Source organism: Acipenser ruthenus, chromosome 3 (genome assembly GCF_902713425.1).
Source record: "Acipenser ruthenus chromosome 3, fAciRut3.2 maternal haplotype, whole genome shotgun sequence".
NCBI lineage: Eukaryota > Metazoa > Chordata > Actinopteri > Acipenseriformes > Acipenseridae > Acipenser > Acipenser ruthenus.
In genome coordinates, this window is record NC_081191.1 from 28,571,498 (window position 1) to 28,594,022 (window position 22,525).

Below are 22,525 nucleotides of genomic sequence, written 5' to 3' on the forward strand. Positions count from 1 at the left end.
TTCCACGTCGGAGGTATGGCTTTTTGGCCGCAAGTCTTCCATGAAGGCCACTTCTGACCAGACTTCTCCGGACAGTAGATGGGTGTACCAGGGTCCCACTGTTTTCTGCCAATTCTGAGCTGATGGCACTGCTGAACATCTTCCGATTGCAAAGGGAAGTAAGCATGATGTGTCTTTCATCTGCTGCAGCAAGTTTCCTTGGTTGACAACTGCGTCTACGGTCCTCAACGTTGCCCGTTTCTTTGTGCTTCTTCAAAAGAGCTTGGACAGCACATCTGGAAACCCCTGTCTGCCTTGAAATTTCTGCCTGGGAGAGACCTTGCTGATGCAGTATAACTACCTTGTGTCTTGTTGCTGCGCTCAGTCTTGCCATGGTGTATGACTTTTGACAGTAAACTGTCTTCAGCAACCTCACCTTGTTAGCTGAGTTTGGCTGTTCCTCACCCAGTTTTATTCCTCCTACACAGCTGTTTAATGATTGTGTTTCAACCTACATATTGAATTGATGATCATTAGCACCTGTTTGGTATAATTGTTTAATCATACACCTGACTATATGCCTACAAAATCCCTGACTGTGCAAGTGTACCTAGAAGAATTGATGCTGTTTTGAAGGCAAAGGGTGGTCACACCAAATATGGATTTGATTTAGATTTTTCTTCTGCTCACTCACTTTGCATTTAGTTAACTGATAAATATAATCTATTAACATGTCTATTTTTGAAAGCATTCTTACTTTACAGCATTTTTTCACACCTGCCTAAAACTTTTGCACAGTACTGTATATATATATATATATATATATATATATATATATATATATATATTAAAAAAAAATCCATAATGGTTTCTACACAGCAGAGTGTATATTAAGTGCAAAAAGCGCAGCTTAGCTGACCCAGGATTTTCTGTTGTCCTGTTTCTTGGAAGAGGCCGTATCCTCCGCTCGCTGCAGCACCATTGCCGAGGCCGCCCCCTCTGTCTTTGCCGATGACCCTGGGTTGAGTACTCCGCTTTTCCTTTTCTCCTGATTGGCTGGCACTTGTGACCTGGAAGTGCTGCTGTGCTGCTTCACCTCGTTGGGGGCTCTTGAAAGCCGGCTTGGCTTCACGAACACACCGTGACCGGAGGCGCAGTGGAAGTATTCTTTTCCTTGCACAGTGCCGTCGTGTTTCCCTGTGAAACAAACTGAATCATTTAACCAGGTGAATGTCATTTATTGACCAAGGATCAAACATTTGATTTCTTTGTCCTTTCATATTGTAATCAATTGGTAAAAAAATTCATATACAACTTAAACACTCAGATGCTGCATATAGAAACTAAAGCGTTGACTTGGCCAGCCTAAACCACAGCTGGATTTCTTTGAGCATTTTACAGATGACGCAGTTTAATAATGTCTTTGTTCATGTGCAGTGGATTATCCCAGTGTTGTGCCACTACATGGTAAAGCTGACATTTCAGTTCACTTACTACACCCCTGTGGATTCACTGTACATGTGCAAAGCAATGACATCACACCAAGGATCTTTGGAAAAAGGCAACTAAATAAACCAATGAAAAACAAACTGGCTAGAAATACCAAGATAAGATTTAGGCACAGGAAAGTTAAGTGACTTTCCCCACAGGGCTAGACCCCATTGCAACAGGGATATGATGTTTTTATGTATCACAGATCGCAGATACTTCCAATACTCGGTCCATCCTTGGTAGTATAACCACAGTTGTTTTTGCTACTTACCAGCTGGAAGGTCGAGTTCAACTCCAACCCACATTCCTTCTGAGAAATCAACCAAACCCACATAGTGAATAGTTCCAGTCTTATTTCCTATACACACATGTTCCCCCACCACAATCCAGGCAGGCAACAACGGCGACTGTCCTGCAGATGCGCTGTCGTCACTGCTTGAGGAATCCAAATGACTTGCAGAAGTATCTATACCTGGACAGGTAACGTTCACACAGGATTCCATCAAAGCACCAGGGATCTGTTCTACCATTTTAAAATGGCTCTCAAAATCACTTGACAACCGGTGATCGAGATTCTGTTGAGTTTGGGTCTGCTCAGAATGGACAAGATGTGATTCTCTCCCATTTCGCATTTGATTGGAGTTTCGCTCGACCACAGTGCTGTTCTTGTGTGAAACATTGCTGTAACTTAATAAATGTCTGTCAACATTCTCAGTTTCTTCAACCTGAAACTGACCTTCAAACGATCCCAGATCCTTCCCATCTTCCGCACCTTTAAAGTCTGTAAACTCTTGACTTATGTTTGTAACATTTTCTCGAGGAGAAAGGTCCTCCATCTTATCCAAAGCTTGTTCTTCCGCAACTGATATTTCATCCTTACAATTTGGTGTTCTTGGTGAGAAACACAACATAGTTCTGGAAGGATTTTCTGGTTGGATGTGAGTGCGTGCAGAGGACTCTTTGTCTAAGGCACTTTTATTTACTGGTGAGTTTTTATCTATGTTCTTCGCTGGCTCCCCCACTTGTTCCAAAGGTTCCGGATAGGACAGTTTTCTCTCCAGTGGTGTTGACCGAGAGAGGTCATGGCGCTCCACCTCTCTTGCCTGATTGGCCAGCTGGTCATTGCTGTCACTCCCAGTAAACATCACGTCAGAAAGTGTTGCGTTTGAGGCACTATGGGAGAAGTAACCGCTGGTCATGCTGCTAGCCGTGGGGCTGCGGGAGACTTCCTTCTCCAAGAAACGCGAGCTTATGAAATCCGGCTTGATGTCCCTGTTGTCCAAGCTAGCATTGTAAACTTCAAAGTCGGCAAAGTCTTCGGGGATGTAAGGCTGGAAACTGTGAAAGTCCTGGGAGCTCATACTTTGCTTGCTCAGAACATCTACATCATTATCGTCATCCTCAGAATCCTAAGATGATCAAAATAAAAGAAAATGTTTGGTTTGTTAAGCAGACATACACGTCAATAGATGGCTTAGAGGCCATAATTAAAAGAAAAAAATTAAATATGGGAGATCTTATAGACACTGTAAGCCATAGACCAAGCTTTTGAAAATTAATTCTATAAAAATTGGACAACAAGAGTTAATTGTTTGTATTACAGTTTAACATATTGGGGTCTATTCAATTGATCAGAGCACTAAGAATTAAAACTTGAGGACAAAAAATGATTGGTATTTAGATCTAAACGTTTTTAGATCAAGCTGGTCAGGAGAACATTTGACATGGTATGTAAATAAGACAGAAAGCAACATATCAATATACAATTTGGAATAGTAAACTTTCACATGAACTAATAGTGATCCGGTATTAAAATGTATTTAAAGATTTCTTTCATGATTTAGTGCTCTAAGGTTTTTGGCAGCAGGCATCATTGTATTTATTATTTATTGGTTTCAATTTTGGATTTAAGTATTATGATACATTGATTAGATCCATTTTGATTTAGAGATTTATATTCTCAGCAAGACGAAGATAACTTTTATTCCACCAAAGAAGAGATTGACATGCCAACAACATTTTAAAAGGCAATCAAGCTTTTATTAATCACTTTAATAAATTAAAAAAAAAATCTCTCTTTTGATTAAACATAAAACGATTGCATTTTTCTAAGATTAATACTATCAGAACAATCAATAATATTTCTGAAATTTTCAGGTTATTCAATGACCAATAATTATTATTATTTTATTTTTTTTAAAGTAAAGATTAAACAAAGATTATTGGAAATATTACAAGTATATACCTCAAATACCTCTGTATACTGGGATGTTACATTTTCAACAGACCCTATAAATGAATATATAAAAAAATATTTAACAAATTATAATAATTTATAAAACATTCTTGGGGCAGATTACACGGGCTTCCATGAACCACAAACATATGTCTGAATTAGGAATGCAGCGGTTATGATTCTTCCAGACCAAAACCGATATTTGCTTAAAATTCCAAACCGAACAATACTGACAAATGATAAAAACTGAACCAAAAGAGATTTTTTGTTTTGTACAATGAAAATGTATCGGTAGTCTCAGCCCTAAGCCAGTGGCACTTTCAGAAGCTCATCGCACCCTTTGCTGCATGTACAGTTCATATTAACATCTCAATACTTTTACTATGGTAGCATAATCAAAAGTTATGACAAGGCTTACCTGTTTGCCCCTGCAGCTTCATACTTAGTCTGGGTGTTAACATGTCTAGAGCAGTTTTCAATTGTTTTTAAAACATTTAATGAAAGCTGCTGGTGCTAATATTTGCAGACATACGCAAACACTCAGCCTGTGTACCCTGACCTAAACCCTTTGTTAAAAAAACGGCATCATAAGAAGCGAAAAGCTGATACTAGAAGTTTTTGAGTTCTGTTAAATCACTCTGCATACACCGATAAAAAATAATGATGCCTGACTGACTAAAAAAACCAAATACAAAAGTATTGAAAGAAAATAAAATGTTGTTAGTTGAGGTCCTGAACCATTATGAAACTGGAATAATAAGTAAACTGGGCAATAGAGTCATATGTATTATAGTAACGATCTATAATAAACCAGTATACTAACTTTGCATGCGTTTTTCTTTTTTTTTGCGGTTCTGCGGGCTTGGGTTCTACTTTTAGTTTTTTGATGACATAAATCAACGTGTAAATAATTGCAATTTCGACAACTTACAACTGACTGCAACCGTGGGGGTACCAGGAAAAAAATAATACATTGTATAATATATTAGTATGAGTGACACAATTACACTGCATTGAGCTTATTTATCACAGTTAAATAAATCACTTTCATTTCGGTTTTATTGGACAAAAACAGCCGATAAAAAAAACAAACACCCATCATAACTAGCATCTCGTCTGAATATTTTTTTTTCCTTGACAAAAAATATTATTTTGTATTGCCTTGTAATTATATGGGTGGGCAAAAGGTTCTGAATGTCTAGCCCCCTAAGGTGTCATTAATCTTTTTTTCAGAACCAAATGGAATTCTTAATTAAAAACTGCTGAGAATTTACCCAAGAGGGGAATTATGACATGAAATGAAGAAACAGAATCCTCTTGCACTCTTAACAGGTTTTTCTTTTTTTTTTTTAAATTTATTTATTATTTTAATTAAAATTTATTATTTTAATTTCAAAAAGCAATTGTAATTAGTTATACATTGAAGAGTACAGTAGAAAATCAAATTGTTTGCCATGCCTAACTGGAATCTACAGCATATTTATATGCGATACTGTTCTCTATATTTTGTTTTGTTCAACAGTTATGTTCAACCTTTTGGGGGTCAGGGAGCAGGTCAGTCTTCATGCCTACCTTATCAAGTAAAACTGTAGACGACCAAGCCAAGACTTTCAGAGGGCACTGTGACACCAATCTCCCAAAACATTCTATTGTTTATAATGTTTTTTAATGAATTTATTTGTTTATACAAAATGGTGTCCACATTATGCAGCAACACTTACAGGTGTCAAGTACAAGGCCTTTATGGTGGTAGGTGTTCAGTGAACAGTGGGTCAAAGTGGCCAACTAACCTGCAAAATTACCCTGTATGATTTTATTAACTTTTAAAAACATTTTAGACACATTTCTGCATAATCCCTTGTGAAAGGGCCGGGGATACCCACCACCAGGTATTATGACAGAAATTGATGCAGCACTTACAGTCTTAATTCCGTGTGTGTTAATGTTTTCTACTGGCATGCTGCTGGTATTACTTCCTGAGGGCACAACCCTGTCAGCATTGTGTGCCAGCCTAGTACTATCCTGAGGTGGAGGCATGCTCTGCAATGGTTAAGACACACAACAGCACAACATCAAACTAATGGGGCAAATGGCAGGTTAATTCAAAACAGTCAAAACGTGCATTAAGAGGTGAATGGCAAACACAAATGAGCAAGTCAAAGAAACTAGTGCTGAGACTAACAGTTTTTGTTCCTGTTTTGAATATTCTTTCAATATTAAAATATTCTTTCATTTTTAATTAGCTGACAAACATGCATGTAGCTGTAGAGCTCCATCAAAGGCATTTCTTGGGAGTAAAATACACCCTGTAACCAACTGAACTACTGTGGTAGAATGGCTTGGATTTAAGTCAGCCTTTTGTGAATAAATTACAAAGGAGGAGGCAGACGAGCATGCGTTTGGCGATATCTTTTTAGTATACTAAAGCATATAAATGTTTCATACATTTGTCTAAAGAAAAGGGTCATTCTTGTTTTCAAATGTTACACAAATATTGATCTCAACACTGAAAACTATACAAAAGGTAGACACTCGTGCACAAAGTTCATGCGGTTTCAAGTCATGAGGTAGGCCTTCATCGGCAACAACAAGCTTTCAAAAAAAGACTACTTGTAAAAGCAACTTTAGTAAAAGCAGCTTTCTATTTCATATAAGTACACTGCTTTGAGATTATTTGTTGTAATGGTTTGGTGGCAACAAATTGAAGAAATATGTTAAACAGCAAAAACACCATGGCCATAATTATGCATCTATTCATACTGGGCAGCACCTGCCTCATATGTGTATTGCTTTCTTTGCTTGTGTAAGCGATGGGTGGGACTTTACTACACGGAGGATGGTAAATCAAGTTAAATGCATTTAAGGTCAAACCTTTATCGTCATTCTTATTACCGACTTCTAAAAGTGAGAGGGTATTTCTCTGTGCCTAGTCATAATGACAAATTAGTAACCTCTACAATAGGGCCCAGGCTTTCTGTAATTATTCACAGATTAAAACATGTTTATTTTTATTGCATATGTATAAAGCATATCTGTTTCATAGTCGTAGTAAAAAATATGTTGGTTTGCTGTAGCCCGTCCTACCCATAATTTTAACCCCTCCCCAAACAGTTTTGTTTTATGTTATACATTTTTTTTCCCCCTCATAGTATAATTACAGTTAAGTAACAACCTGTACACATAGTTTTTAATTGCATAAAAATAATCTTCATAACAGAAAACTATTTAATTTGTGCATTGTTAAGCAGAAATATTATAAATGATTATCTGCCTAGACTTGCCTGGTAACAAACCTACCATTTCTTTAAACTTAAAAAATGCAGTTCTAAAACAAGGGTAAGGCTTGTTTAGACGTATTCTATAGATTGTATGCAGCGAACAACATACATATTTTTATTTGTATTACCAAAACTAAACTGTCTCATTTTTTCATTTTTTATGAATGCCAAATTACGCTAAAAGTGGTTACTTTCCCACACTTGACATATGGCAAGTGAATGACTATTTTCGTCTTAATTTCATTTACATCATAATCACGTCCCTTAAAACCTACTGAGGATGCACAGCTCTCCGACTGGCTTTTCCCTATAGAAAGATATAAATCCACAATAAAGGTTTGACCTTAAACTCGAAGTCAAAGGAAAGGGCACTGCGTACACAGGATTTTCTTAATGTGCTCTCCCGGACACATTAACATGTCATTTGTATGATGGGATTGTTACCTGTCCGAGGAGAGGTCTGGACTCCAAAGGGTTCTTTACTTTGTGCTCTTCTTTAACGGGCATTAACGACTTTAGGAACTTTGGGGGCTGAGGTGATAATGCTTTAAATGGACTTGCATTAAAAAAAGGGGGGCCTTCTTGCAGAGCACCTGAGAAATAAAGAGAACATTCAAACACAGATTTAATAAGACTCTACAGCATTGGCTGCTGTCTTTTTAAATGCATACAGTATTTGGCTTCTAATTGCCAAAACAACTCACCACTTTGGGACAGTAATTTTTTGTCTGGAATGTTACGGGCCCCACACTGGCTGTGGATGATCAAACTTTGAAACACATTTAAAATTACTAATCCAGCTTTATCCCACTTGTAAAAAGTGACATTAATTGCATGAGAACATGATATAAAAGGTGGCAGTGATACTATTTAGCCTACACAAACTTTCTCTTGCATTTGCACATGTAGTGAAACACATAGAGTGCACTCTATATTTAAAAAAAACAAAGCCTCCTGACTGTGTTGAGCTACTGAAGATAGTTGTATCTCAGACAATACTAGCTATTGTTCTAGTGGTATCCAGGGGAAAAAAAAAAAAAAAGTCACATTAAAATGAATGTTCTAGAACAAGACATCCAAAAAGCGTATACATTGCCAACATTAATCGTAGCATCTGCTGTTAGAAAACAGAATGTATGATGATTCTTGTTGTGCCCCAAACCACTTGGGAGGACCTCACCCCTTAGGATTTATCTTCCCTCGGACCCATAATGTACCCCCTGTGACTTGACAAGCTACTGTATATTCCAAGCAGGTCTAACAATCATACTCAAAGGCAGTTCTGATTTTTTTTTTTTTAATATAATCAGCTCTCACATTATCAACTCCACGCTTGCACCACCAGAGGGTTAGCTTCCAAACCTCACTATTAATGCAGAGATCTGGAGCGCTCAGGAGGGCAAAGCGCCACACAAGCCACTCATTGTCTACGGTGAAGACACCGGAGTACACAAAGGACCAACACAAACACATTTTTGAAGCAGCTGCTCTTCATCACAAGCACACTCACAAAAATGTATTTTGAAGAAAAAGCCACACATTTCATACAAACAGTAACAATGGTATCAAGTAGGGGTGCACTGAGAATCGGAAGCCTATCGGCATGGCACCCATATGAAAAAAAATAATAAAAAATCAGCAATCTGCAGTTTTTGTTATTTTAGTCGATAACGTACACCGATATTCATGCTTGAATTTCTTCCCGCACAGAATTTAATGTTTGTTCAGGCGCGCTTACTAATGACACAAGAACATTGAGACAGTAATTTTCCTTGCAGTGCTGTGTAACGTGTGATCAACCTGCAGTAAATACGTCTCAAAAAGAGTGTTTTTTGGAATTAAAAAAAAACTAGAGAAGTGTTTTTTTTTGGTTTTTTTTGCCCCCAACTCGGTTTATTGGGTTTTGAAAAGAGCAAAATTAAGCAATCAGTAATATAAGATACAGGTAACAGGAGAATTGGTAATCACCCACCCAGCAAGGTGAAGTTTGGACATGGTCAAATCTTGAGGTAAAATACCAAAGAGAGAGAGATCTTGGGAGAGGGTTTTAAGGGTGGTTGTAGGACATCAGTAAAGGTTTGAAAAATAGAACTCTAGAAAGTATGTAATCTTGGACATGTCCAAGACATGTGGACCAGGGAGGCCAGAGCCTGGTAGCATCGATCATAAGTTGGATCTATCTTAGGATAGATTTTAGCCAATTTGGTTTTAGACATATGAAGAATCTTAAACTGTATTAGGCTGTGTCTTGCACAGATAGATGAGGAGTGCACTCGAGCAAGAACAGTCCCACTCATCATCTGAGAAGACCAGTCCAATGTCTTCCTCCCACAGCATCTTAAATTTAGATAGAGAGGTAGAGTTCAATGTGCAAATATTACCATAAATCTGAGACATACTTCCTTTAGAATTAGGGCTTGTTTCTATAATAGAATCTAGAGGGGATTTAGAAGGGATTGTCGGGAAATTAACTGTCATTTTACAAACAACGTGTTGGTGAAGGTATCGAAAAAAGTATTTTCTCGGCAGACCAAATTTTTAGGAGAGCTGTTCGGAGGAGGAAAAGATTCCCTGAATATATAAATCACTCAATTTTAATACCATTACGGTGCCAAATCCGAAATGCCGTGTAATGAAGGTTGGAATAAATGGTTAGCATCAACAAGAGCTAGGATTGAAGACAACTGCAGACCAAAATTATTTCTAAATGGAGACCAAATCTGTAAAGAATGACGAATGACAGGGTTAGTAAAGCGAGGGATGGCGAGAGGAAGGGAGGAGTAAACCAAGCTGGGAGATCTTTTTGAAGGTGCGGCCAGAAAGACAGGATGCGAATGTTAGCAGCCCAGTAATAAGCCGAAAATTGGAAATCTTTGCGAATGTGTGGTGTTTTGCCGTTCCAGATAAAGGAAGATATTAGTCTATCTAAGGTGTTAAAGAAAGATTTGGTTATAAAGATTGGGATACATTGAAAGAGATATAAACATTTAGGAAGGATATTAATTTTTATAGAGTTTATCCGGCCAGCAAGAGTCAATTGCAAATTAGACCATCGCGAAAAGTCCTTTTTCGTGTGTTCCAGCATAGGTGACATAATAGCTTTAAATAAGCTGTCAATAGAGCAAGTAATTCGAACACCCAAATATTTAAGTTTGGTCACAACTTTGAAAGGGAAATCATGAACAGAGAATTTGGAAAGGTCTGAATTGAACGATTTCCATTACACGAGAGTAGATGTTAAAACTTCATGCTGATTTGAACTCGGCTCTCGCCAAGATAAGCACCAACTAAGACGTAGCTTTACAGTAAACTAATGTAATCCATATGTATCTCCATCCATTTACGTTTCCTTCCATATGATGATGTAGATATCCTTCTGTCTGGTGTTAATGGCTGAAGTGTAATACTGGCTCCAGGGATCAGCTTATTTTGCCTCCCTGGCGCATCAGCACACACAACGGCTGCGATGCTGGCTCCGGGGATCAACCACAGTGCGGCCTCCCCAGCGCATCAGCATGACAACCGACTGGATTGAGTTAAGTAGGGTACATCTCTGGGGTCTTCAAGTGGGCACCTTCCATCCTCAGTGTTTCGTCGACTAGCCCACGACACCTCAAGAGGGCTCGAGGGTGATTCTAGCGTCCCAGAATCACCCCCATCCGTCCCCCACTCAACTCAGCCCAGCTTACTTACCTGTACATCAGCATTTCTTTCTTTCTATTGTGCTTGAGATCCCCAGCCAGAATCTTTCCGTCTCAACCACAGCCAGTTGCTGCTCCTCTCTGCTGCTTCAGATAAGTTCTTCACTGTGCGACGCAACTCTTGGCCACTAAATCCGATGTCTCTGAGAAACCGGGTTGTAGAGTGTGCCACAAATCCTCGACAACCCACTTCCACTGGGTAAACCCGGACTCTCCATCCTCGCTGTTCCGCTTCAGTGGCTAGTTGAGCATACCGCAGTTTCTTCCTCTCATACTCTCATCTACAGCATCCTCCCATGGCACTGTTAACTCTACCAGGTGAACAAGGCGTGCTGATCCAGACCACAAGACAATATCTGGTCGAAGGTTAGTGGTGGCAATCTCAGGTGGAAAAATAAGCCGTTGACCAACATCTGCCAGCATTTTCCAGTCTCTAGCAGCTTCCAGTTGTCCTGGGCGAGGATTGATTTTAACACCTTTTCTTGGTGGTTGCTCTCCTGGGCGGAGGAATGTTGTCTTTTGTGTGTAATGTTTTGATGGAAAAGGTGACAACTTATTGGTCGTGTTATGCTTGTCTTCCAATGCTAAGGCCAAACATCGCAGCACCTGGTCATGGCGCCAAGTAAACCTTCCTTGGCTAAGAGCCACCTTACATCCTGTCAAAATGTGCCTTAATGTTGCAGGTGATGAACACAAAGGACATGAGGGATCCTCTCCTACCCAGAGGTTTAGGTTCTGTGGTGATGGGAGAACATCATATGTTGACCTCATGAGGAAACTGATCCTACTCTGTTCCACTGACCATAGGTCTTGCCAGCCAATCTTGCGTTGTTCCACACTCTCCCATCTCATCCATTCTCCCTGCTTGGCCTGGGAAATGGCCTTTATACACCTCATCCTCTCCTCCTGCTTTTGCACCTCGTTGACTACCAGCTTCCTCCTTTGAACTGGGGATGCCCTGTGCCATGTAGGAGGAGCTGAACTGAGACCAAGACCCCCTCTTCCATGCTGAACTTGCCCCATGATATCACCAATTCGAAGGGCAGCCTTTGCATCTTCCACAGCTTTCTTTGCCGCCCACTTTCTTCCAGTTTTCAACACAGGTGCTGCCTCCCTTACGCATTTGTCACGTGACTCTACTAATGTCATTTCCAGTCTGACCTTGGCGCACTTAAACTCCTCGGTTAGAGTGGAGACTGGTAGCTGCAGTATTCCTTTACCATAAAGTCCCACTCTGCTGAGGCAGCGTGGAACTCCCAACCATTTCCTGATGTATGAACTGATTAAAGCTTCCAGCTTCTCTACTGTTGTCAAAGAAACCTCGTACACAGTCAGTGGCCACAGCAACCTCGGCAGTAGACCAAACTGAAAGCACCAGAGTTTTAGTTTGCCTGGTAGAGCGCAGCTGTCTATGCTCTTCAACCCTTCCACTGCTTGTTGTCTAACTTCTCCCACACGAACTGTGTCCTTTAGATCCCCGTCGTACCATCTCCCAAGACTCTTCACTGGCTTCTCAGACACTGTTGGTATTGCCTCACCATTAATGAAGAATGTTTTATCTACTACTTTGCCTTTAATTATAGAGATGCTCCTTGATTTAGTGGGCTTGAATTGCATTCGTGCCCATTCAATGTTATTGGTTAATTTGCCCAATAACCGATTAGTGCAGGCTACTGTTGTAGTCATGGTTGTCATGTCATCCATGTATGCTCGAATTGGTGGTAGTCGCATTCCAGAAGCCAAGCGCTCTCCTCCTACTACCCATTTTGATGCCCTAATGATTACTTCCATTGCCATGGTAAAAGCCAGTGGATAAATGGTGCATCCTGCCATTATTCCAACCTCTAGGCATTGCCACGTAGTGCTGAATTCTGAAGTTGAAAAACTAAACGAGAACAACTCACTCTTGTACAGAAGTGTTTTTACTAGTACAAATGCAAAATGTTATTTTTGTGTGACTGTTGTAAAACAAATGTATAAATTGCTGTCAAGCACACAATATAATACTTAACATGTTACTCTTTGTATTCATTTTCTGAAATTGCAACAAGTAAACAATACCTGTTCATTTTTGTCATAAATACAGCGAGTAACCGACATCTGTTAATTTAACATCTATAATTATAAAACGGGTTTAAATATAGGCCCTATGTCTTGTTCTAGTAGTTTACCATAGCTTACCTGCACTATCTATTATTATCAGTATCCAAATTGATATCGGCTGTCGGTATCAGCCAAGAAAATCTTAATCGGTGCAGCCATAGTATCAAGTGATGTATTTTTGTATTTATTTTACCAGTATTCTCCTTACTCTTGCGTGGGGAGTCCTTGGGCAGTGTGCCATACAACGATAAGTCCTGACAGTTGGAAGAACAGTCAGATATGTCGAGTTGGCTTCCTGAACGACCCTGTAAAGAAAGACAGGAAAGTATTCAGTAAAAGGGAACCAAATTGAAATTCGTCTCCAGACACAACTTAAGTAAGTTTGGTGGTCGTAACTTGTACACCATCTGACCTATTGTAATATTACCACCAGCCCAAATTAATGAAGCTTCAGTGTAATAGTACTCTCATTAAATCCACTTTAGACTGGAATCGACTATACATGACTTATTGTCCTGGCTTTAACATTGGTTCTTGGAGAAAAACAGCATAACTTGTGAGGTTTGTCCACCATGGATAACCAAGATGATTTGTTTTGTCAGCTTGTCCTGTTCTATCACTTCTACACAAAAACATCATATTCATGGAGGTCATTTGCAAATTGAGAGCTATCATTGTGACAGAAAAGACAGGCAGTCGTCTCCATATATGCCTAGATTCTGATGGTTAAATTGACCCAGTGTCATCACATTGGATAAGCTCCTTGCTGGTTATAACAAAGTATTGATGCATTTCTCTTAAATATCTTATTTTGATTTTACACTATCAGACAAACCCTACCTTGAAATCATCTTCATCACATCCAGAGAGGTCTAATCTGCTACAGGACACCTGAATACAAGAAGTAAGGAGGATATGTTTAGGGTAAACATTTGTAATGTATTTAAATGTATTTAACATAACTTTTCCTTTATCTGGTGTATTTATATCAGTGTTGTATATACATGTTTTGTTCTTACATGTTGGACATTAGGTGTGCTGACGCTTCTCCTTATATGCTTTCCTTTTGCAGAAAGTGCTTCTTTAACTGTGACAGCCTGTGAAAAAAATTAAGGAGGCAGAAGATTAATATGCTTTCAATAACAGTAAAGAAAATGCATTTACTGTACTGTAAGGTACAGCAATGACCTCATATATTTAAGCAGTAAAACAGACAAAAGAGAGAATTCTGAATCTCACATTTCAAACATTTTTAACACTAGAATGACCAAGGCGGTCATTATGACCGTTTCTGGAATTTAAATTTAAATTGCTGTGCGTGTGTTTAACCCTTTGCGGTCCTATGTCGGACCTGGTCCGACATTGCAATTTTCCCTTTCAGGTCCAATGTCGGACCCTGTCCGACATCATCAAAAAGACGCAAAAAACAGGTCTCTAGTCGTTTTTCCTCCGGAAAAAACAGAGAAAACCATTCAATGGCACCGTGAGACCGATAGGAGCCGAGAGAAGCCGAAAAAAAAGGGTGTATCTCATGAATACTGATACACCCGACACCACATAGATAACACGGACATAAACAAACAAGATAGCTGCTTCCGCATCCAGCGCTCAAAGAACATCACAGACATTTGCAGAGCTTTTTTTAGATGTTATAGTAATAAAATAACAACTTGGATCGCATTATTGAGGAGTTTGGTGATAAAACGAGTGATCAAGAGATGATTTATTGGTATGTACTATTATGGGTATTTGAAAAATATAGCGAACAAGGGGCGGGGCGGGGCTGGAGATGCAGTACTGAGTGTCCTGTTGATATGCAGTGCCTTTTAAACCTGTTTTACTGTGGAAAAAAACACTTTTAAACAGCGTGTCTAAAATAAACTGCGCGTGTGAAAATTAATTGGACCTGACGCGCCTGAGACGCGCTGAATAAATGGACTGCTAAGGGTTGAGATAAGGCCCTGTGCGTTCCTAACTTTTCCTAAATATATTTACTAATTCCCCTGACAAAAAGAATTGCGTAGCTGCAAAAATTAGCGAGATAAAATATTGTTTGTTTATTTAGCAGACGCCTTTATCCAAGGCGACTTACATAGACTAGGGTGTGTGAACTATGCATCAGCTGCAGAGTCACTTACAATTACATCTCACCCGAAAGACGGAAGCACAAGGAGGTTAAGTGACTTGCTCAGGGTCACACAATGAGGTGGGATTTGAACCGGGGACCAGTTGTGGTCAAATTGATCGATACATATAAAACATAAATGTTGTGGCATTATTTGTGTTTATCAGTCATGACTTGCAGCTGTATTGAGTCTGTATCAGTCTGCATTCCTCAAGTGAGCTGTCTCTTGACATTGTTATTGTTTCAATGTGCCTCGATAGCCCATCAATCAGCCTTGACAGCTCACAGTGCCAGGCTCTGTCTGCACTGGTTACTATGAGTCACATGTTTTTCTAAGCAGGACAGGAGAGAGTATTTGGAATTACTGCAAATTTTACCAAACAAGATTCTGATGCAGCAAATGCAGTAAGTGCACTGCATATTTTGAAAAGCAGTATGTGTGTGATTTGTGCCAACACTTGGACTTGGTAAACAATTGTAAACAAAGCCCATTGTGTTCAAATGTTTATTTTTTCATGTAATTTCGATTATAGTATGTCTGTATATAAAAGCATAGCTTCGGTTGCGCTTTGTTATGTAGGCAATGTAAACACGTTTATTTAAAAAAATGTGATACTTATTTACACTGTTTCAGTTGTACAGTTTTGTATGTACATTATATAACTGTATAGACACAAACATTTGACTGAAGCCCATTCTGTTCAATTGTTTATTTACTCATGTCATTTCGATTATAGTTTGTCTGTATATAAACGCATAGCTTCAGTTGCGTATATTTATTTTTTCAAATATTTGTTTATTTAAGGTTTTTTGAGGATGTGTTATGCAATGTCTGTATATAAACACATTTCTGTTCAAATGTCCATTTATTTACAATGTTTTGGTTGTGTAGATGCTTTATATGACGTTCCTGAATAAAAGTATTCGATATTCAAAAGTCCTTTCATGATAATATTTATGTTGTTTTTAACATGCCGGTCAAATTGACCGGTCATTGTTGTTCTAGGTATGCCTATAAAACACGGTCGTTCTAGTGTTAAACTAACAGCTCAGTTTTGAAGACTCGGCATACCAATGATATTAACCAAAAAAATAAAAAAGCAGCTTCACAGACTACAGATAGATTGAAATGTTGCATTTTCATCTGCTGCTTAAATTTTTTTTTTTAAATGCGTCAGACCCGTTATAAAACTAGTCCTCTGAAATAAGCAACCACGGACCACTTTAAATGGCCACTTTCTTTATTTCAACTCATAGACGATATTTGACCATTGCAACATCCTGTTGCAGAATGGCTTGCAGACTTACCCCTATTTGATATTCAGGCTAGAAGAGATCTTCTTTTACTGCACAATTTCACTAGCACTGGACGCCTAGGTAAGATTGTTTTTACTCCTGCTGTACCTGTCTCAGCCGCTCCAGGCTCAGGATATTCTCCACCTCCAGCACTCCACGAGTATACTTCTCAATGTATGTCTCTCCGTCAGCCGAACCCTCATTCTCTCCCCTCGCTGCCATGAGTGCCAACGTCTCTCTGTCCTCAGTCTCCTCTGATGCCTGTGTTTTCAAAGAAGCAGAATTAAAGTAAACGATTAACTTCCCAAACCACAATCTACTACCTTTTGTAAAGAAAGGACCAACAATTATGGCCTGAAAGCCTGCTAACCATCCCCTTAAATGTGATTTTAGTTGGTTTAAAGTAAAAAGATATGAATCGCTTAACAAGAAAGAAGCAAATAACACAATCTAAAACAAAAGAAAAATTATGATTTTTATAAATAATGCCCTTTTTAAAAAAAACAGCCTTCGTGTGTGAGTGAAGACAGGAACAGATTAACTGAATGCGGAATACAGTTCCAAAAGTTAGGGACACAGTATGAAAACATCCTTTGTTTGCTTTTTCATCTTAGGGAGGTGCAGAAGGACTGTAGCCTGTGAACACAAAGTCATGGATAATGACTGGCTGCAGTCAAACATGGTGCCAGCAGGCCCTACGAGAGCTTCCCCTCCCAGATCTAGGGACACTCCTTAATCCTGACTTGAACAACCCATACTTCAGTCCTAGGCCTCTTTCAAACAGAGATGGACAATTGTGCCAAATTGTGTGGTGATTTTGTGATGCAGACTAATGTCCACTGGGGGCACAGCTGATACAACCAAACTAATTTCAGTGGTGACCTGAGCCAACTTCAAAGGCATGAGAAACGACTGAGTTAGCATGGTGTGCCACCTAGCCCCCATGGTTTATTGTTCTCTTTTTCTTCTGTCTATACACATAATAATGATTCAGAAATCATTGGTCATTCTACAATTGAATAAAAAAGTGACATTTCTTGTTCATGAAAAGAATGAAAACAAAGCAGTTCATGCAGACATTTTTTTCATTTCCTTACCTTTGGTATATTCGACACTATTTCATATGTGACACCACAGGAATAGAGAATGTTTTTCATGGACATTCTTCTCTTCAGACTCTGTGTAAAACTCTGAAAAAACATGGCAGACACAAGGAATATAACTTTAGTATAATATACATTTTCCAAACTCAAATGTCTTGCAAAGTAAGTAAACAAAACCACAAATGAGCAAACATTGTAATTTTAAAGCACAAGCTCAACTTCCTATAAAAAATGGGAATTAAGGCTTCTTAAAAGAAATGACCCCACCCTGCAATAATATCCCCCTCTACAGTACATAACAGATTTGAAGTAGGTATGATTATGGCTTTTATTCCATTCCACTTGAAAACACTGTTGTCATTATAATGCAGAACACAAATGGTAGTCTCTTAGCTACCTCTTTATAACTAAATAAGAGATTACTATATATTGTTAAAAGTAACCACTTAACCAAGTAACCAGTTAAGATGGTGCCTTAACCAGCTTTGTCATTAATGATTATTATTTTTTTTTTTTAAATCAGCAGCATTACAAAAAGGTTTACTAGCTCATATATCCACTCTAGCTTTCTCTTCTTTTCGCAGACAGCAGCACTAGCTCAATGTATGTTTTTGTTTTGACAGGATTCAACCTTGAACTTCTAGTATAGAGCAGTTTGTTAAAGCGTCACCTTTTTCTATAACCAGACTGTTCTTACCTGCTTGTTGTAAACATTCACTGCAATCCTCTTCCTTATCACTAACTCCATAGCAGCTGGATGGCTAAGTTGAACTGTAGCCTTGACAATTAAATAGATCCGCTCATTTTGAGGTGTAATTCTGTTTAAGTGCACCGAGTCATGGATTGAAGAGTCCCAAGAAGCAACAGCTAACACCTGGCAGAAAAAAGCTAACTGTTCAGTATAATTAAAGATATATGTACAAAAACAGTTCTATATTTAAAATGATTAACCCCTTGCGGTCCTATGTCGGACCTGGTCCGACATTGCAATTATTCCTATCTGGTCCAATGTCGGACCCTGTCCGACATCATCAAAAAGATGCAAAAAACGGGTTTCTAGTCGTTTTTTCTCCGGAAAAAGCCGAGAAAACCATTCAATGGCTGAGTGGGAACGACAGGAGCCGAGACAAGCCGAAAAAAAGGGCGTATTTCATGAATAGCCATACTTGCCCCTGGCATCAGATAACGGCGGCCATAATGAAACAAGCTGGCTGCTACTGCATCAGTGCTCAGAGATCATGATGGACATTTGCAGAGCTTTTTTCAGATGTTATAGTAATAAAATAATGACTTGGATCGCATTATTGATTATATGATCACTCGTTTGGTGATAAAACGAGTGATCATATTATTTATTTCTTAGCATATGTGAAAGCTATAGCGAACGAAAGGGTGGGGCGGGGCTGGAGATGCCTAGTGAGTGTTTTGTTGATATGCAGGGCCTTTTAAACCTGTTTGACTGGAAAAAAATACTTTTAAACAGCGTGTCTAAAATTAACTGCGCTTGTGAAAATAAATTGGACCTGACGCGCCTGACGCGCACTTAATAAATGGACTGCAAAGGGTTAACTCTACTAGCTAAGACCTGTGTTATTTAAAACACTGTTAAGTGTCCTTCAGACAGATTACCATTGAGGCCTTACACTACCCCGAGTTTCAGCAATGTAAAAATATGAACACTTTGATTTACACATCCTCCCTCATTAATGAGTCTGTAGTACCTCATCATCACTGTGCTGGATGACAGGCAAGTAGAAGAACTGGCTCCCGTGTTCCTTCGGTAGAATGGAGTTCACTCCTGCCGCATGAGGTCCCGTTAGCTGTTCGTTGACTGTGAGGTCATCAGCTGTTTAAGAGAATATCCACAGTGTTTGCATCACAATACTGAAAGCCAAAAGCACTACACATCTCATAGTACCAAAATGTCCTTTGAATGAATATTAAATGGGATTTATAGTTCGTACTAAAAAATGCTGCCATTTCAACCAAACATTCCATTATTAATGTTCATTTGGTGTGTCCAGATAATTTACTCTGGTATTTTTCCCCATTTTAGATGTTCCCTCACAGCAGCAACTCCCCACAACAGCTCAGGAGAACCACCCCAAACTAACTGCTTTATTACACCCAGGAGAATGATAGCGGATGCTTGCACCCTACCAAGGCCCAACCCTGTAGGTGTCCCCTAACTGCAGGATATATCCTGCACACCACATAGTTGTCCCTTTACCGGGTGAGCCATTTGGGTAATAAAAGAGTTCAAAACATTATATATCTTACCATTATATATCTTACCATTTAAATCCAGGAAGAGGACTGGAATATGAGCCTCCATTCCAGGGGAGGGAGCCCTGAAACAAAATCAGGATATTTATATTTTAATTCATACATCTTTTTGGTGTATTACAGGAGGTCACTTTGATTTTTTGCCATAAACATCCGCAATAATGAATCTGAACTAGACATAAAAATTTAAATACTTAATATCGTTACGAGGAGAACCATGTGTTGTGATTAACATTATCTTGGGTATCTTACTGCAACAAATGCCCATACATAATCTGATCAAATTAAGAAGAACGATTCCCACAATGTACCAATTCTGGAAAACTGAAGTATGTACGTATGCCAAAAATCCATACAGGCCACTGAAAGATAGATTTACAGCATTATCCTATAGAATTAACAAATTTTGCATCACAAAGTCGAATGAAACCTGCTGAATAATGTTACATTAACATATTGATGATACATACAGTTTTTCATGTACAATGAAAAACTGAAATTAAAAAATGTGACATTTCTAAATTTAACATGAACGGCTTGGCTTCCGGTAGACTTTTGCAATATTATTTTGTAGTTTCTTTGATTACACAACGTTAAAGAAAATATCTAAATTATGTTCATATATTTTTTTTTAAATTATTATGGCAGCAGATAGTGCAGCAATGGCCTATAAAAAAACATATTTTCAATCGAGGTCGATTGAACAATTACTTTGCCCGCTACGCTGGATTGGCGCCAAATATCCAACAATCTTCTTGTCTTAAACCGCAACGTCAATCGACACCTACATTGGCACGCATGTTCATGACCAGGTCCTTCCTACCGTTTGTAAAATCCACGCTTTTTCGTTACAAAACATGGCCGCGACGCACAAATAACCGTTTCACGACGGCTCTATTTTCATACATTCGTGCATAAATACAAGGTGCAATACACTACAGTCATGAAACTTTATATGACCATAGAGACTCACGTGAAATACTGGTGATATGAAAATGACACATTTTGGTCACATGGTTTGGCGGCCGTATTGATAATTTTAAAAAAACTTTTGCAACCCATAACAAGAACACCATTGCACTTATGCTCTTCAATGTCAACACAATTGTACAGACCACTGGAAAGTAATAACTGCTGAAGACTGATACAGACTGCTCAGACGGCCCGGCGGCCATATTGGAATTTACGTTGAAATTTTAACTCCTAGGGTGTGCCGACAGGGTCATAGTTATAATGGAACACGTATAGGAAGTCATATGTGCTCTATGAAAAAATGTCACCGCCCGTGACCTCTGACCTCTCCTAAAGGTCAAACGGTGATGCATGACATCATCAACATACGCAACTGGCTATAAAACTGCCTATAACTTCTTATCGGCTGCACCAAAACGCACAAAATTTGACACGGATGTAGAGGACTATGGGATGTTGTATCATGGTCAATATGGCGGACTTTGGTCACATGGTGTGGCAGCCATCACGACAGCTCTATTTTCATACATTCGTGCATAAATCTAAGGTGCAATACACTACAGTCATGAAACTTTATATGACCATAGAGACTAACGTGAAGTACTGGTGATATGAAAATGACACGTTTTGGTCACATGGTTTGGCGGCCATATTGATCATTTAAAAAAAAAAACTTTTGCAACCCATAACAAGAACACCATTGCACTTATGCTCTTCAATGTCAACACAATTGCACAGACCATTGGAAAGTAATAACTGCTGAAGACTGAAACAGACTGCTCATACGGCAGACCCGACATGCCAAGACCGAAACCTTAAAATGTGGCCTCAAGATTGGCCTAGATACCGAGACCAAGTCTCGAGACTCCATCTCTGATCTGTTCAGGTTGGGCCTGTGACCTTATTTTAACTTTACCTCATGGACTGACAGCTATTCATTTTTTAGTTTTGCAAAAATACGAAATACTTTTTCACATCTGTTTTTGACCGTTAACCCTTTGCAATTATTCCTATCCGGTCCAATGTCGGACCCTGTCCGACAGCATAAAAAAAACGGGTTTCTAGTCGTTTTTTCGCCGGAAAAAGCCGAGAAAATAATTCAATGGCCGAGTGGGAGCGACAGGAGCCGAGACAAGCCGAAAAAAAAAAAAAAAGGGCGTATCTCACGAATAGTCATACTTGCCCCTGGCATCAGATAGGGGCGGCCATAAGGAAACAAGCTGCCTGTTACTGAATCAGCGCACAGAGAATAACACAGACATTTGCAGAGAAGGGTTAATAAAAGCTACATTAACTCTTGTATGTGCAGATGTTTTAAATGTAAAAAAGACTTGCTATTCACACTGTAATTAGTTGAAACCAATGGGTGAAAATCTCTCAAACTACCCCCATTGGATTATCTTTAACATGGAGGCTTTGCTGATGCCATCCCAATGAACAGTCTCTGAAAATGATTGAGGGGGTTCAGCTACATGTAAAATACTGTATATTCCTCCAATAGTATTCAAATATAGACTATAGCATAACAGTTTCTATTAATTTTGTTTGTAGAATAAGCCATGCTGGTCCATACCAGGAATTAAAACATTTGTAAAAAAACGAATGTGGTTCTCATTACGGCTCTTGCAGCCCTCTTGCTTCAGAACCTCTGGGAAGTGGTTCAGGGTCTCTGCTGCTGACACTCACCAGTGTGCAGGTGCTCCTGGGATGCCACTGCCTGGCGCGGGCACCAGGACTGCGTTCCTCTCCTCCGTCAGCCCCACCCACTGCTCCACAAGACGGGCCTCCCGCTCCATGTCATCGTCCGTTTTCTCTGCGGGTAAAAAGACAAAATACGATCAGGGTTAGATACTAGTCCTTCACCCATCCTGGGTTTCAGAACCTCTATTAATTATATTATTTAAATGAGCAGGAGCCAGGAGTTTGAACAATCAGGCCACTGTTAAATAAACTGT

General features: G+C 39.2%; 1 protein-coding gene across 7 annotated transcripts in view; it reads right to left on the reverse strand.

Moving 5' to 3' along the window:
- Window positions 1–824: 824 nt before the first annotated feature.
- LOC117394668 (kinesin-like protein KIF13A) overlaps window positions 825–22,525 on the reverse strand; it is a 126,211-nt gene continuing 104,510 nt past the window's right edge. The window contains exons 28-40 of one of the 7 annotated variants that reach the window (XM_059012761.1): window positions 22,257–22,383; window positions 19,608–19,663; window positions 19,034–19,158; window positions 18,010–18,186; window positions 17,307–17,399; window positions 16,318–16,470; window positions 13,808–13,885; window positions 13,629–13,679; window positions 12,982–13,093; window positions 7,429–7,577; window positions 5,627–5,746; window positions 1,742–2,879; window positions 825–1,188 (exon numbers count right to left, since the gene is read on the reverse strand). In XM_059012761.1, coding sequence (XP_058868744.1) covers window positions 890–1,188; window positions 1,742–2,879; window positions 5,627–5,746; window positions 7,429–7,577; window positions 12,982–13,093; window positions 13,629–13,679; window positions 13,808–13,885; window positions 16,318–16,470; window positions 17,307–17,399; window positions 18,010–18,186; window positions 19,034–19,158; window positions 19,608–19,663; window positions 22,257–22,383 — 2,678 coding nt within the window. In that variant the 3' untranslated portion in view covers window positions 825–889. Of the gene's footprint in view, window positions 1,189–1,741; window positions 2,880–3,715; window positions 3,760–5,626; window positions 5,747–7,428; window positions 7,578–12,981; window positions 13,094–13,628; window positions 13,680–13,807; window positions 13,886–16,317; window positions 16,471–17,306; window positions 17,400–18,009; window positions 18,187–19,033; window positions 19,159–19,607; window positions 19,664–22,256; window positions 22,384–22,525 lie in introns of those variants that run through there. The other 6 variants (XM_059012764.1, XM_059012763.1, XM_059012762.1 and 3 more) reach the window with 6 other exon arrangements.